We start from the raw sequence: 15043 nt of genomic DNA on the forward strand, positions 1-15043 counted from the left end.
GTCGACAAGGTTCTAACATTAGATGACTCAGAAAATTCCACTGCAGTGTACCTTGATTAAATGGTCCATCGGACTGAGCTCTTATCTTATCCCTACGAATTGTTTTGTTTTGGCCTGGGGCAAATTAGTCATCATGATAATTAGTTTTCTTGTGTCCCGATAAAATTTATACATGTCAATATAAATCAAACTTGAATTTCTCCAAATTAAAAAATTAATTTCTATTCCAGCTGCTTATCACGAACCAAACCGTGTTTGGCGAGTACGTCTGCAGAGCCAGCAACCCCCTGGGCTATTTGGAGAGGATTGTGGTGCTGCACGAGGGTGCTCAGCCGGTCGCACCGCAGATGCACGTGCGCGCCGCTATGCACGACGCGTTGGTGATCGAACTGAAGGAAACGGTCGAGGAGAATATCTTCCGGAAAAGCCCGCCTCCGCTCGATGTCACCTCCTTCAGGGTGCAGGTCAAGAGGAAGGAGGACAAGGACTGGCTCCACGCCAACACCTTTGACTTTGACGCGGGTAATTAAATTTTTATTTAATCTGGGAATTCCATTCATGCTCTGATTACATTTAATTAATTAATTGCGTGAACTTCTTTTCAAATCATTGAATGATAAACACGAGGTTTGTGTTTCAGAGACGGGACCAATGTACACGATCCAAGGCCTGCAGCCAGACTCGGTCTACACGATCAGAGCAGCGGCCATCAACGCGGCTGGCATCAGCAACTACGTCAAGGAGCAGAACTACAGGACCAAATCTTTGGCAGTAGCGGCCAGCATGAACGAGGAAACGTCGGCGGCCCCTTTCTCATCGGTCTCCTCGATCTGCCTTTTAATCGGCGCCTTCCTCCTCAGTCAATGTTAATGGACGTGCAAACATCCTAATTATTATTAGTTTTTTTATTCCTTTGATACCTGTTTTTTTTCAAACTGGCTGCTCACTGTCTTTGTTGTTATCGTCCCACTGAGCGTACCTTATTGTTTGTGTAAATATTAACAATGGAAATTCTCATGCAGCCGGTTGGGAAATATGAGGACGTTTTAAAGAGATAAATTCGCAAATGTTCACTGCGTTGGTATTATTATTTAAAAAGGTTGATTTCATGAACATTGCTTGTAATATTCGTGCCGTGTTGAATGGTTTTTATTAATTTTACTAAAAAAATGTCTGAAAAATTAACTCGACTGAAAATTCGTTTCGTTCAAAGCAGTCTTGTTATGCGTGCATATTTTTACTTTGTGTTTTTCATCAGGCCTACTTAAGCAAAATTGTGTACATTCCATCAATCTATATAAAATGTCGTGTATATAATTTAGAAAAAAGACACAGCAAGCAGTAATACACTCGATATACAGTTGAAAAATGTCATGCCATCTCCTGCTTCCCAATCTTTGGAAAATCGACAACTAGATACAGAAAATATAATTCAAAATAATTACTGTAAAATTCTAAACCCTAATTGTTTCGCTTTCTCAAGCGAAAATAACAAGTGAGTAAATATTTTACATTTACTTCACGAGAGAGGAATAAAAAACCCTGTGTATGTGCGTGTATGCCAATGGAAACGAGGACTAAAACAATAAATGCAGATCGGCGCTCTAATTACTGAGTGAGACGCTTACTGTCAGCTTACGAGAAATTGTCTAAAGGAAAATAAGTTTAAATTTAAACGCAATGTTGCAAAAAAGCAATGCTGTGCACCAACGGGAGAAAATGGTTGATTGAAGGGACAAATAGCGAGAATATTTGTACAACTGAAATAATTGTACGCGTGTCAAACTCTTGAAAATAAAATAAATCAAATTTACCTTCAGCGGAAGTGGTGTGTTACTGATAATCTATCAGGATAGTGATAAATCTAAATCGGATATTTTCAAAACAGGAAACACTGGTATCTATAGATAATATAAATTCATATATAGTGGACATTATTCGCATATTTCCTTTCTGGTTCTAAGAAGAGAGACCACCATGAGCTCCAAAAACCTGCCCGTGTTGAAAATCCTCACTCTTTTATTTTGCATCAGTACTCTAGTAAGTTAAATTTTGTCACAAACTATTAGCTATAAAATACATTTTATAATAACTTTTCAAAGCAGTGAATTATTTAATAAATTTAAATAATAAGACAATCAAAAAGTAAATCAGTTCATTTGGTGTTCAACTTTTGTACCAAATCAAATTGCAATATTTCATGCTACCCCACAAAAGAGAATTAAGAAATCCTGTCGAATTTTCAGATGCTGGGTGTGATGTTAATAGGCGTCTCTGCAAACGCCTTGAAGGACCCCAATATCAAGGAGCTAAATGTGAATTCAGTTTCTTAATTGCAAACAATTTTTAATGACGATCATTATTAGGGCATGAAAGCCATCATGGTTGTACTGATCGTGACCGGATCTTTCATTGCCGTCGGCTCCATCTTCGGGTGCTGCGGCATTTTCGCTGACAACTATGCTATACTCAACATTGTACATTTAAATTAAAATACTCTTAAGTTTTTTAATATACATATAAATTTCAGTTTGTCTGTCTCTCGATGGTTGCCTGTGCCATACTTGCTGTGCTGGGCATTGTCATTTTTGTCAGGAAAAACACGTGGACCGATAAATTTGAAAAGAACGCCTTCAAATATTTTGATGAATATCAGCGAGACATAAATTTTATGGATAACTATCCATATGGTAATAAAGATAACATAAGCAAAGACGCTCTTGAGTTTGTCGACCTGGTCCAGAAGCATGTGAGTAATTTCTTCTTTGTATTAAGTAAATAATTTCAATTTTTTTTCAGTTCGAATGCTGTGGATGGATTGACAAATCTCAGAAATTTACAGCCGTTAAACACCCAGAGAGCTGCGCATGTTTGGGCCCGACCAAAAATTGCAAACAACAGTACTTCATTAAACTATGCTCTGCTAACTTTAAAAACGACATGACCGCAGTAATTGTCAATTTGGGAGCGATGGCAATGGCTTGTGGCTTTATTTTGGTACCAATTTGATTTCGCTAAAGTATTTTATCTAATTCACACGTTTTCGCAGCTCATCATCGGTTGTATTTCTTGCGGAGTCGCCAGAAAGCAAAAGGGTATACTGTTTTTTAATGAAATTTTCTTCAACTACTTGAATTATGCTTTGCAGATTATGATAACCTCTCTTAAACGGAATTACTGTCGAAAAACAAGTGCTTTGGGCCTGATTTTCACGGTTTGAGTTTGTTATATTTTATTAGTACTAGTCTGGGCTCACTTCGACTTTGTCCTCCGGGGCGGGGTCTTATTGTTAGTAATTGAAGAGTTGCCCTTTCTCACATGATTTCTATTTGTAATTGACTTGTGTCAAATTAATGTATTTATGCCTAAGCGTGAGAATAAACATCCAATTAGTTTAATTATTTTTTTTAAATAGGAGACCCTAACGTTTTTTTTAAATTGTGCGTGCGAAATTTCTAATAAAAATTTTATTGAAACTCTCAACCATCGCTTTTTACTTTAATAAAACTCAACTGTTATATTTTTAAAATAATCGTGAGACCAAAAATTTTGCATCTGATCGCGTAAATATTCTATAGTGTAATGAAATTATGTGTTTATTGCATCAAATGCCACAATCTGTTTTGATTTTGTTCGAGATAGCCCGAGAAAACTAAAAATAAAACTATTCATCATTCACTGAAAAAAAGAAATCAGTGAATCGGCTATTTTGAGTCTGTGAATTGCATGAGTCATGCAAAGCACGGGTTTATTTGAGATTAAACGAGATTGACGTCACCAGGTAGAGATAGGACGCACATTGAAAATGCCCACCTTCAGATAAAAATCGCCTATATAAGCTCAGCAGATCAATAATTAGTCAAAAGTGTTGGCCAAACAGATTTAACGCCTACCACAGGAAACATGGGTGTCTGCAGCTGCTTTTGCAACGTGCTGAACGGCATTTTCAAATATGCCGTCTTCATTTTCAACCTCATTTTTGTGGTGAGCTCTTTCGTCAAGAGGAAAGGTTTTTCATATTAATAAGAGCGCCATTTTTCTTTTAGCTTGGAGGCGTCACAATTTTGATCCTCGGTGCACTGATGGAGACGAGCGTCCTGGACATTAGCAATTACATCGATGTCAATGCAAGTATCTCGGATTTTTCGTATAATTGAGGGGCTAATCAAATATTTTTTATTTTAGATCCACGTTTCAGCGATTGTCTTGATGGTGAGCGGTGGCGTGATCATTTTGGTAGCATTCTTTGGCTGTTGCGGCGCCGTCTCGAACAACAGGTGCATGCTAAACATCGTAAGTTTACAAAAATTTTAAATCAACTTCGCATCTAATTCCGCTTTAACAGTACGCCTCCCTGTTGCTGCTCGCGTTTTGTCTGCAAGTTTCCGGCTTCGTCTTGGTGCTCGTTTGGAACCCTGACGTCAGCGCCGGCCTCGAGAAGGAAATGATGCAGAGCCTGTCAAAATACCCTGTCGAAAACACCGGTTCGAACGTTCAGAAATTCTGGGACACGGTGCAGAAAGAGGTGAATATCTCTAGTTAAAGTCACCCGAAGCACTTACAAAGTAAAAACTGCGCATTTTAGTGGGAGTGCTGTGGAGTGCACTCGCGACTAGATTGGGCCGTCTACAACCCTGCTCTTCCCCGCGTGCCTGATTCCTGCAAGTGCAACTCCGACTACGAGGTCTTCTGCACTACCGAAGGGTACTACGAACGCGGCTGCTACCCTGAGCTCAAGGACCTGACCTTCGACATTCAAGAAGCGATGGGCTGGACTGCCATCGGACTTGCCTCTTTCGAGGTGGTTGTTGGCATCTTGACTTTGATTTACGCCAATAGTCACCGCAATTCGAAAAAGGGCCGTAAATAATTATATATTTTTGGCCTTAATTGACTATTGATCTGATGCCTGTTATTGTTTTGTACGAGTTGTTATACGACTGTAGAGTACAAAAATTCAACCAATAAAAACATTTCTTACTAAACCACTGCTTTGATTAGTTTTTACATTAAGAATGCTCAAGAATTGTAATTCATTAATTGAGATGAATGGCGTAGAAAGCGATTCATTGCACTCATTATCAATAAATCGAAAAAAGTGGGGCAAAATATTTGAATGCGGGCTCTTATCACCGCTGTAACGAGTAATTGTAACCACTCGTTGAATTTATTGTATGACTGTGTTGGATGGTTCCCTGAGAACGCCTGTCCCGTTGAAATCGCTCATGAATCAGATTGAGAACGGGCAGGGTTTTAAATAAATTCAACGAGTGATTACAATTACTCGATACACTGTCTCTGAGCAAAACTCTTTCTTTGAAGTTCACAAACTCAGAATTCCACAGCTAAGTAATTTCATGAAATGAAGCTTCCCCTTAGATTAGTCAAATGCGACACTAAAAATAATTAATAATTGAATTTAGCATTTTGATTTGAAACTTTGCAATTTAGATGTTATTGTAAATTACAATCTTATTTAGTTTAACTTTTTTTTATATTATGGCATGATGATATTCCAGCTTTCCATTTATAAATACACACACTTACAATACAAATTGCAAACATTTATCAAAATTCAACTTCAACAGGAAATCAAGCGATATTACAATTGTTTAACATAAATTCCACTTCATAGAGTTAACACAAAGTTTGGTTTTTGCTTTTTTTTTGTTTGTCCCCTTTAATTTAAATTTTTAATGCATGTGCAGCACTTGACGGGAAAACTAAAAATTTAGCTACGTCAAAATACGCAAAGTCCTTTTCATTTCCCTTCTGTGGAAATAAATTTAGATGATTTACGAACAATTAGTAGAAATTGCAAAATAAAACGCTGGCAGATTTGAAAATATCTTTATTGATTAAACACAAGATAGATTTCATTATTTTTATAATCGTTTGTCGAAAATCAATAGCTATTTAGGGTTCAGATGACACGGATTTTCAAATAAACGCACTTTCCAGCACAATAATTACTGATTTGACTAAAAGTGACCCTTCATTTGTTAATGAAAGTGTCCTCAGCGCAGAGGTTGAATTAAAATTAGTTAACAGGCCATCAAGGGTTCCAAAAGAGTGAGTCATATGATTAAAAAAAAGAATTTCCGTCGAGAAAAATAGCTCTATTGTCAAGCGAGATGTGAATCACAAACTCATGACTTTTCATTGGCGATTGGAACAGCGGAGTGCTTTGCTTTTAGGATCGATAGATAAGATTTTGTTTGACATTTTGATAGCAATAAATGGTATGTCTATATATTGCGAAAGCAGGTAGGCCTCTCGATATTCTCCCATAACAAGCTGGCGACTACAATTGCGTACAGAGTTTTGTCCGACGATCAGGAAGGAAGTCAGCAAAACAACATGGGCTTGTGCAGCTGTTTTTGCGACATCCTCAATGGATTTTTCAAGTATATCATCTTCCTGTTCAACCTGATCTTTGTGGTAAAACAACACATTTCAAAAATTTGCGAAAAAAATTAATTTTCTCTATAAGCTTGCCGGAATCACGATTTTGGTCCTTGGAGTGTTGCTGGAAGTTCAAGTTTTAGACCTCAGCCAGTACGTTGAAATAAACGTGAGAGTTTAATAATAATATTTAAAAATATATTAAAATGTAAACGCAGATTCACACGTCCGCCATTATATTAATGGTCGCTGGTGGAATTGTCATCTTGGTTGCTTTTCTTGGATGCTGTGGAGCGATTTCAAACAACAGGTGTTTCCTAAACCTTGTAAGTGCGCGAATTGTGCAGTGTGTCGATAATCTATAATCTTTTTTTCTCTTTAGTATGCATCGCTGTTGCTGGTGGCTCTTTGCTTGCAAGTGGCCGGATTTGCATTAGTGATCGTTTGGAATCCAAATCTGTCAGAGGATCTCGAGAATGAGATGAAAAATTTAATGGTGAACTACGATTCTGCTGGAGAAACTGGCAATGTTTCGCGAACATTCTGGGACACCCTGCAGAGCACAGTAATTGTCAACTTTGCATATTAAGCTGTAAAAATATTAATCTCTTAAATTGACAGTATCATTGTTGCGGCATTAACGAGAGCAACGACTGGAAAGACGTTAGGGAGAATGTGCCTGATTCTTGCATATGCGAAGATTTGAACTTTCCTTGCAGCGATGGCTTCTACGATAATGGATGCTACACAATTATAAGGGATAGCATTTTCGTACTACAGAATGTTATGGCCTGGATTGCCCTCGGCATTGTGCTGTTTGAGCTTGTCATCGGTACACTCACGCTTATTTATGCGAACAGCAGCAGACAGCGCAAGCATCAAACAGTTTAAATATTTAAATTTGAATCTAATTCAATGTTCAAGTGTGTGTGAAATTTGTAATTTTGGAAGTGTCAGCAATAAAAATTATTCTTTATGGAAATATTTCTCGTCTCCTTTCTCCTTTGACTGTATAAGGAAAATATTGCGACAAGAATGGACCAAATTTTCCATTCTGAGCGATAACTGGAGTAGCTGCTTTATTAAGTCATGACGATAGCGTCAATGAAAGAGATCCATTTCATAATTCACAAAGTAACGAGCTTTTAATTTCAATACAAATTTGAAGTAATTGAATTTGCGCGCTATTTGTTCAATGAGAGAGGCGTCATATTTCACCTGTTGCGTTATCAGCACTCGTGTTTCCCCGATAAAGATAATCATTGAAGCAGCAAGAAGGCACACAGTTAGGCTGTCCCTGTCGCCATGGCCTGCGATTGTCAATTTGCGACGCCTAGGTTACTGGAATGGAGTTTCTACGTTACTCTTGGCATCACCTCGGTTAATATTCAAAAATTAAATACCGTAAATAAGTAATGATTCACTCCAAAAACACAGATTTTCAGTTTGGCAGCCATCGTTTTCGCAGCGGTGATCATTCAAAATGTGTCTTCAATGAGTGAATTTTTCAACAGCGAGGTACGTGTGGGCTGTTTATATACACATTCCTTCGATTGTTACCAGATAATTAAGTTAAGTGCAATTTCACAGATAAGTTACTGATTAATTAAATAAATTTCAGGATGCCTATCCAGCGACGTTTGTTTTAAGCACACAATGCCTGACGTTTCTTTTTGGAGCTTGGGCTCTTCTGGGAGTTTGTAAGCAATCTGCTTGCTCCCTTTATACGGCAAGTTTGTTGCGGGTTTAACTGATGCCCTCTTGATAAAACAGTTATTTTTTGCAGACCGCGTTTTTTCATTTCCTGCTCTCGGTGCTGCAAGTTGTTGGGATTGTCGGCACGTTTGTGCGTAAAAACCTTTTTCGAGGAGGACTTCTGTTTGACATGGAAAGCCTAGCTTCTAGATACTTTTTACCAAATTACGGCGGGGATTCCAATGCGAAGTTTGCTTGGGACAAACTCCAAATAAACGTAAAGCTTCTTGTTTAAATATTTAATTATTATTTCATGAGGTAATACAGCACTATTGTTGTGGAATCCGCGAACCAAGTGACTGGAGCACGTACAGACCGGAAATGCAAGGACTTCCCACGTCTTGCGTGTGCTCGGATATCGACAAACACTGTGGCGATAACGATATCTACCAATTCGGCTGCTACGCCACCTTGGAACCTTTTATGATTAAAATGAATGAGGCAATGGGAGCAATGGCGATCATCGCTGTCATATTCCAGGTGAAAATTATTACTCAGTATTTTCAGCTCATTGCAGTTATATAATTTCTCAGGTTGCTTCAGCAGTTTTGTCAATTAAACTAGTCAAGGCGCTCCGAAGGCAAGATTCTGTCACCTACACTCTGATTGATTAATTAATAAATTATATTTTGGTACCATAATATTACAATGCACATTACTACACTGATTGTTTGATCTCTTGGCTGTCAAATTTCATTTGTAATTCTAAACGCATTGAATGGCAACATTTAATTACATTCGAATAGTTATATTAAACCTATTCTTCTTGAATAAAATACAAAACAACATTTAATTTTTTAAAATTTTGTATTTCATTCCTTAAACCTCTCAAAATTTGGATTCGAAATAAGTTGTAATCTGATATTTTTCCTGTACACTCCTCTCATTGTAATCGCTTTGAAATAAAAGAAAAATTTTGTTAATCTTTCTAAAATTGTTAATCTTTCTAAAATCATAAAACTTATGTCATCCAAAGTACATATATCTAAATTTTAGAATCATTAACAAATGTTGTTTTTTTGCATGGTGTGAAGATAAGATAAGCACGTCAATAGCCGCGTCACAACTTGTTGCGATTTTCAGTATCACATTGCTGACAAGCGCGTTAAGCTGTAAAGATGGCAAAAGAGCTGAATTGCGCCGAATCCACCATAAAGTACATCTTGTTCGTATTTAATGTGATATTTCTGGTAAGACCCTTACTATCTCTCTCTTATTAACACTAATATTTTGTATATTTACTTAATCTTCTCATTCAACAGATTGGCGGAATCGCTCTTTTGACTTTAGGAGGGATAATTCTAGCTCAGATAGCGACATATGACTCATTCTTTGACGATCCGGTATGTGTGTCATGATTGTTTAAGCTACAAATATTAATTCTACAATTACAGTTTGCCACTCCAGGGATAATCCTGGTGTCAAGTGGTGCGCTTATCGTGATAACAGGATTCTTGGGATGTTTCGGCGCAATCAAACAGTCTTTTCGGATGCTTCTCGGGGTAAATGATTAAAACATTTGGGCTTGAAGACCTTGAAGACTATACTAAAATGTTGAATTCAGTTCGCCGGTTGCATGACCCTAATTTTCGTGCTTCAACTGGTCGGTGGAATTTTGGCGTTCACTTTTCAAGAAAAATTGGACTCGTTTCTGGAGGAAAATCTGCTAGAGCAGATGAAGCTTTATGGTAACCCTGAAGCTGGAGATGGGCCCAAAATCACTTGGGACACTATGCAGAGTAACGTAAGCCCTTTAAAATGTCCACAAGTAAAACACTTAACTCAGTAATATATATATATATATATATATATATATATATATATATATATATATATATATATATATATATATATATATATATATATATATATATATATTTACAGTTCCAGTGCTGTGGCATCGAGACCTATAGCGATTGGACGTTTTACACAGTCTTAGTAACCCCGCCCGAATCTTGCAATTGCAACCCAAACGACAATAGCATCTGCAACCCTTTGGGATATTACAAAGACGGATGCATCGATGACTTGAAAGGTTTCTTCATATCTTTACAAATCGCACTGGGCGCAGTTGGAATCTGTTTTGCTGTCGCAGAGGTGAAAGAGTAGTTTGCAATATAGTGTTAACAGACATTAATAATCATTACTGCTTGCAGATTATTGGCATTGTATTTGCGATTGTTGTCGCATTTGCAATCAGAAGAAAGGAAAATGAAGAATCAATTTATGTAACTAGGATTTCGGCACGACCAAAGAGGTCTTTTGATTGAATGGTGTTTTGCACAATGAGATTTATCTCTTCATAGATCTAAATTGAAAATGGCTTTGTAAAAAATTTATTTATTTCATTTATTTAATACAGCATTTCAATAAAAGTATTTTTAAATTTTCATCGATCTCTAGTTTTTATTTCTTTTGGTAAAATGGTGCGCTTCTACAGCAATCAAAATTATTTCGTTTACTTATATGCAAAATCGACAAATCCTATCATTACTTCAATTTCATTAATTGCTTTTTTCATTTCATTATGAAAAAGTCTTCTATAAATCGAAAAATAGCAACCCCTTAACTAGTAAAACTAATTTTCATGGCTGCAACCGGCTCGACATCACTGCTACGCGGGTTGCGTTTGATTCGTTTCGTGGGGTTCGTGGCAGAGAGCAGCAGCGCCTGCAAACAAACCGGCGCCGTAGAGTTGGTCGGGGGTGCGACAGATGGCATCCAAACCCCCATCTCACCCTTGCATGGCGCGAACCAATCATTCCTTCTTCGCTCCTAATTGTTCGTGACAGCATGAAATATAATAAAAAAAAACTACCGTCTAGCACGGGATAAAATCTAAGTTTGGAAACTTATTACCAAGATCTATAGCATTTATTTTAAGTAAAGAAAACCTTGTAGCAGCAAATCAACTTTTTTTAAAGAAGAGTATTTATTTGTAATCTTTGGAAGTCCAGCCAATTCCGAAGAATTAACGGCTGGTACTTGTTCCTAATCAATTTAAAAAATGATAATCACCAGTTTTATAGAATATTGTAAATCATTTATCAATTTTTCATCTTTAACACTTACAATGAGGATTGGATGAATTGAGATTAAATTTGCGCCTGTAAAACACGCATGCTTTCAGCGAGATAACTCCTGGTCTTGTGCACGGGTGCGTAAACGCGTATGTACAAACAAGTTCTCGGCTGCACACGCTTTTGATATGCAAAACAGCCAATTATCATGATAATGCTTGCACACAAACTGGCACAATAAGGCGAGTTGAAGCGCCTGCCGACTCACTGCCGACTCTATGAGTGACTGACTGCCGACATATGTATGTAAACGACGAGATAAGGTTCATTAATCAACAACTGAGCGCGCATATACACAAGCCCTGTCGCTCGCTTCGACACGTGTCACTCGTCCCTCTCACCCGCATTAATTATTAATTATGCGAGCAGCGCCAATTTTGATTAATTCATTAATTCGCATTCATTAACAAAAACTTAAAGGGAAAAACCGATGAATGACTCACAATCAGCGGCCATTGCATTTTTACCTCTATGTTGAAAAGTATTCCGAGAAAACATTTAAAACGTGGAAATTACCTCCAGTGGGATTTTATGTAAGGTTAAGAAGAAAATGGGCATGAGTCAATTGATTTTAAGACTGGTAGTGCTCAAAACTATATTAACTGTTGAATTAGTTCGCGGAGGTATTTGAATGCAAAAAATCCTCAATTAACCTCAGCTGGTCCAAGAAAATGAAAAAAGTTAGTACAACACGATGTGTTAAAACAATTTTAGGCGATATTATAACCCTTTCAATTAAAAGTTCAGACAAATTTGGCGAACAATGATAATCCTCCCTGTTAAACTTTATCAAACAACTCTTGTATTTTTATCAAGTTTCTTATCTTAAACAAAGAGTTTAGTTCAATCAGTTTGATCAATGAACAGCTTCATTGATCAATCGTAAGTTCTCATTTCAGTGTTAAAGCAGATTTATGACGGTTAATTAAAACTCACTTGTTAGAGGTATGTTGAAGCCAGATTTCAACTGAATCAGAACTTATAATTAGATTTCCAAGTCTCGATTGTCTAAAACTTAATCTAATTTCTTGCAGAAACTATCCGAATTGGACCAAACAAACTACTCTAAACCTCACAAGCACTTATGTTTAAATTTCGTCGACATGAAAACCATTTATAAATTGGCTCCAAAACCGTATTAATGAAACGTTTTTACTACCAAGCTAGAGAAAACCTAATCAACGATTCGCTCAAAAAACACTTTTATCAACAAGAGAGCTGATAGTAATTTTTAGAAAATTCCCAACATAATTTTTCGCGCCCAAAATCGTAGAAAAACGCAGGTATACTCAAATTAAATGGATGAAAATATAATTTATTTAGCTGCTTTTGCCTTTTAATTAAAAATAAAATAATTTCATAATACGCTGGAATGAGGATGCACTTACGGGATCATATGCATAATTTTAGTTGTGGTCAGCATGCGCCCGTCCAGTAATATGTTTTTGAATAATTCGCGAACGAGGCGTGATTGGCCTGTGATTGCCAACATTAAGCGTGTCGCATTAATTTGTACCATCGACACTGCTGTTGTCTGCTGAGAATGATAATTGGCCTTTTTATTGTGGCAGCGTTGCGCACTGATGAATTATTCACACTCGCGCTCGCGATAATGTAACGCAATTGCGGCCCCAATTAATTATTCATGGGCCAAACTTGACACAGTTTTATTGATTAGTGCCACTTGAGCGCCAGCCGCTGCCCCCTTGATCAACAAATTCCACCGCTTGTTGGAGAAAAACTCCTTCAGACTTCACTTGAACAAAAATTGAGTGAAGGGGTCCGCTATTGAGAAATAAAGCCGGTTTAAAAGGAAATTTTTTACTTGATTGAATTAATGGTGGTTTAAAAATTCTCTCGAAATGCTTTGTATTTTATATATTGACTTAACTATAGAATTTACATACAATTTCTAAGTAGATTAAATTTTATTCTGTAATTATGGTTAAAAATTAGAGTCGTTTCTTTTAAAATTTAAGGAATGGCTGACACTTTTGGATAAGTCAGGGTTATTAGCTTAGTCATTTTTTGGGAAATTTTTACGAGATAAAGTTCATATTTTTTGCGCTTGATTTCTTTCTCTATTTGGATTAAATTCTTTGTTAAATCATTTTGCAATATAAATTGGTGCTAGGGAATCTAAATCCATCAACTTAATGTCTATATAATACAAAAACTAATCCTTAAAAATGCTGCTATGAGAACTGGATCAAATTTTTTCATTTTCGGAAAGCGGCTTAAATTCGGAATATTTTGCATATGCTGAAAAATATTTTTACCTTGCTGAGTTTCCCGGAAAAGTTGATTCAAACTTACCAGGACGCAAAAAATTTGAAATTGCCAAAATAAAGCTTCATGTTATGATAACTAAAAAAAAATAAAAAATCCTAGCACAAGCCGTTACATTTTTGTATTTGATTTTTTCAGAGAACGTTTCTGCTAGAAATTATAGGACAATCCCAAACTGTTCGAGAAATTATGGCAACTTGGATTTTGACTTAGGCGTGGATTTAGTGACCATAAATAACGTGAGCTAAAATATAAAATAAAATATTTTCAGGGGGGCTAGAAAAGCTTTCAAGCGCGGAATATTTCGTGCAAACTTTCAATTAAACCTCAAAACCGCTTTGCAGATGCAAAATTTTAACCAACGAAAGTTATTCCCCGCAAAACTAAAACGCTTTACTCAAAAATCTCCCATTCCATTTTCTCAGAATGAACCGCAAAAGCCGTATCTGCGCTAAAAACGGCCGGAGCACTTTCTCCGGCCGAGAGAACGAAAGGAAGAAAAGGAAAGGCGCGGAAAGTCGATTCGTTTAAGCGTTCGAGTGCGATTACATTGTGTGCCAGTGTGCTAATTGAGTCGGGTACGCTGCGTCGGGTCGGTAATCGAGTTTGGGGGCCGTCGTGTGCGATTCGCCGGCCAGTCGTCACTTTAATAAGACCGACTCACTCTCAATAATGTGTCTCCTGCAGACCAAAGTGCGGCCGACACCCTCGCGCGCGCACAGTCGGCATTTATTGGCGGGCAGTGCATAAAACGCGGCTGGACTGCCGCCCGATCAACTCCAAATTACTCAATATGAAACGCTCTGCTGGTGCTCTTCGCGCTCGTAAAATGCACAGGGTGACACACACACATACAAAAACGCTCTTTTTCCGACTCAATTCATGGAAATGCGGCCCCGCTTTCGAAACGGCCTATAAAATAAGGTATTTATAAGGACTCTTTGCTATTATGGCCACACGTAAGAAGTCGCCCGTTTGGCGCAAAATAAACAAAGCTTGTGCGGCACATTCAATTCATCAGATGGCAGCGGGAAAGCCATGAATTTGAAAAGTCGGGAGCACTTTGGTGGCTGTGCTTGTTGATACTGCATCAGAATGAGAGAAGAAAGCGTGAGTCGCGACCGATGGGTTTGGCACCTAGCGCTCGCTGCTCCGAACGAATATGTAATATTACGACAACGGCGGGCGCGCGGTGCCGCAGATATGAAAACTCGTAGCTCAGCAGCCGAGTGCACAGGTGGCTTTTGTGGCTTTCATATCTCACCTGATGGCGCCCCGACCTGCTCTCGAATCGCACCCCAGAAAGCCATCCTGCGCGTCGGCCATGCCGCCGGCAAAGCCAATTTGTCAAACGACACAACGCATCAACATAACCATCAGCCCAAATGCACCCTTGCCTGTTATTAATAGCAGGTCTGCCTTCCTCAGTGTGTGATGCGCGTGCCGGCATAAATTTCAAAGCGTTCGATTGCACTTTCTCGACTGTTTGAGGCGAAATGGCAAACAAGTGGTGT

The 15043-nt window shown here is 37.9% G+C and overlaps 4 protein-coding genes across 4 annotated transcripts in view; all 4 read left to right on the forward strand.

The window, feature by feature from the left end:
- The window catches only part of fipi (factor of interpulse interval), a 48359-nt gene extending 46540 nt beyond the window's left edge, over positions 1–1819 (forward strand). The window contains exons 7-8 of the mRNA XM_065496411.1: positions 231–522; positions 641–1819. Of these exons, the coding sequence (XP_065352483.1) occupies positions 231–522; positions 641–870 (522 nt within the window). The 3' untranslated portion in view covers positions 871–1819. The remainder of the gene's footprint in view (positions 1–230; positions 523–640) is intronic.
- A 111-nt stretch (positions 1820–1930) lies between these two features.
- Positions 1931–3398, forward strand: LOC135947500 (uncharacterized). The gene is made up of 7 exons (XM_065496423.1): positions 1931–2040; positions 2247–2315; positions 2367–2477; positions 2531–2749; positions 2800–2997; positions 3050–3095; positions 3149–3398. Exons 1-7 carry the CDS (start codon positions 1978–1980, stop codon positions 3166–3168), a joined length of 726 nt encoding a protein of 241 aa, XP_065352495.1. The 5' UTR covers positions 1931–1977; the 3' UTR covers positions 3169–3398.
- Positions 3399–3846: 448 nt separating this feature from the next.
- LOC135934729 (uncharacterized) lies at positions 3847–8963 on the forward strand. Its single transcript, XM_065476679.1, has 16 exons — positions 3847–3984; positions 4047–4127; positions 4186–4293; positions 4346–4525; positions 4586–4866; positions 6234–6441; positions 6494–6574; positions 6624–6731; positions 6788–6970; positions 7027–7290; positions 7696–7785; positions 7843–7923; positions 8027–8134; positions 8192–8377; positions 8428–8640; positions 8694–8963. The coding sequence occupies exons 1-16, from the start codon at positions 3904–3906 to the stop codon at positions 8772–8774; spliced, it is 2334 nt and encodes a 777-aa protein (XP_065332751.1). The 5' UTR covers positions 3847–3903; the 3' UTR covers positions 8775–8963.
- Positions 8964–9223: 260 nt separating this feature from the next.
- Positions 9224–10552, forward strand: LOC135946636 (leukocyte surface antigen CD53-like). The gene is made up of 6 exons (XM_065494940.1): positions 9224–9350; positions 9423–9503; positions 9555–9662; positions 9725–9904; positions 10045–10257; positions 10317–10552. The coding sequence occupies exons 1-6, from the start codon at positions 9279–9281 to the stop codon at positions 10428–10430; spliced, it is 768 nt and encodes a 255-aa protein (XP_065351012.1). The 5' UTR covers positions 9224–9278; the 3' UTR covers positions 10431–10552.
- Positions 10553–15043: the final 4491 nt, after the last annotated feature.

Source organism: Cloeon dipterum, chromosome 1 (assembly GCF_949628265.1).
Source record: "Cloeon dipterum chromosome 1, ieCloDipt1.1, whole genome shotgun sequence".
NCBI lineage: Eukaryota > Metazoa > Arthropoda > Insecta > Ephemeroptera > Baetidae > Cloeon > Cloeon dipterum.

Bases quoted from the DNA above. Each gene is read 5' to 3' on its own strand.
- LOC135947500 (XM_065496423.1), top strand. From the start codon at position 1,978: ATGAGCTCCAAAAACCTGCCCGTGTTGAAAATCCTCACTCTTTTATTT. The intron at 2,041-2,246 runs GTAAGTTAAATT...TCGAATTTTCAG, and splicing joins TATTTTGCATCAGTACTCTA to ATGCTGGGTGTGATGTTAAT. The intron at 2,478-2,530 runs GTACATTTAAAT...TATAAATTTCAG, and splicing joins ACTATGCTATACTCAACATT to TTTGTCTGTCTCTCGATGGT.
- LOC135934729 (XM_065476679.1), top strand. From the start codon at position 3,904: ATGGGTGTCTGCAGCTGCTTTTGCAACGTGCTGAACGGCATTTTCAAA. The intron at 4,128-4,185 runs GCAAGTATCTCG...TTTTTATTTTAG, and splicing joins GCAATTACATCGATGTCAAT to ATCCACGTTTCAGCGATTGT. The intron at 7,924-8,026 runs GTACGTGTGGGC...AATAAATTTCAG, and splicing joins GTGAATTTTTCAACAGCGAG to GATGCCTATCCAGCGACGTT.
- LOC135946636 (XM_065494940.1), top strand. From the start codon at position 9,279: ATGGCAAAAGAGCTGAATTGCGCCGAATCCACCATAAAGTACATCTTG. The intron at 9,504-9,554 runs GTATGTGTGTCA...CTACAATTACAG, and splicing joins ACTCATTCTTTGACGATCCG to TTTGCCACTCCAGGGATAAT. The intron at 10,258-10,316 runs GTGAAAGAGTAG...TACTGCTTGCAG, and splicing joins TCTGTTTTGCTGTCGCAGAG to ATTATTGGCATTGTATTTGC.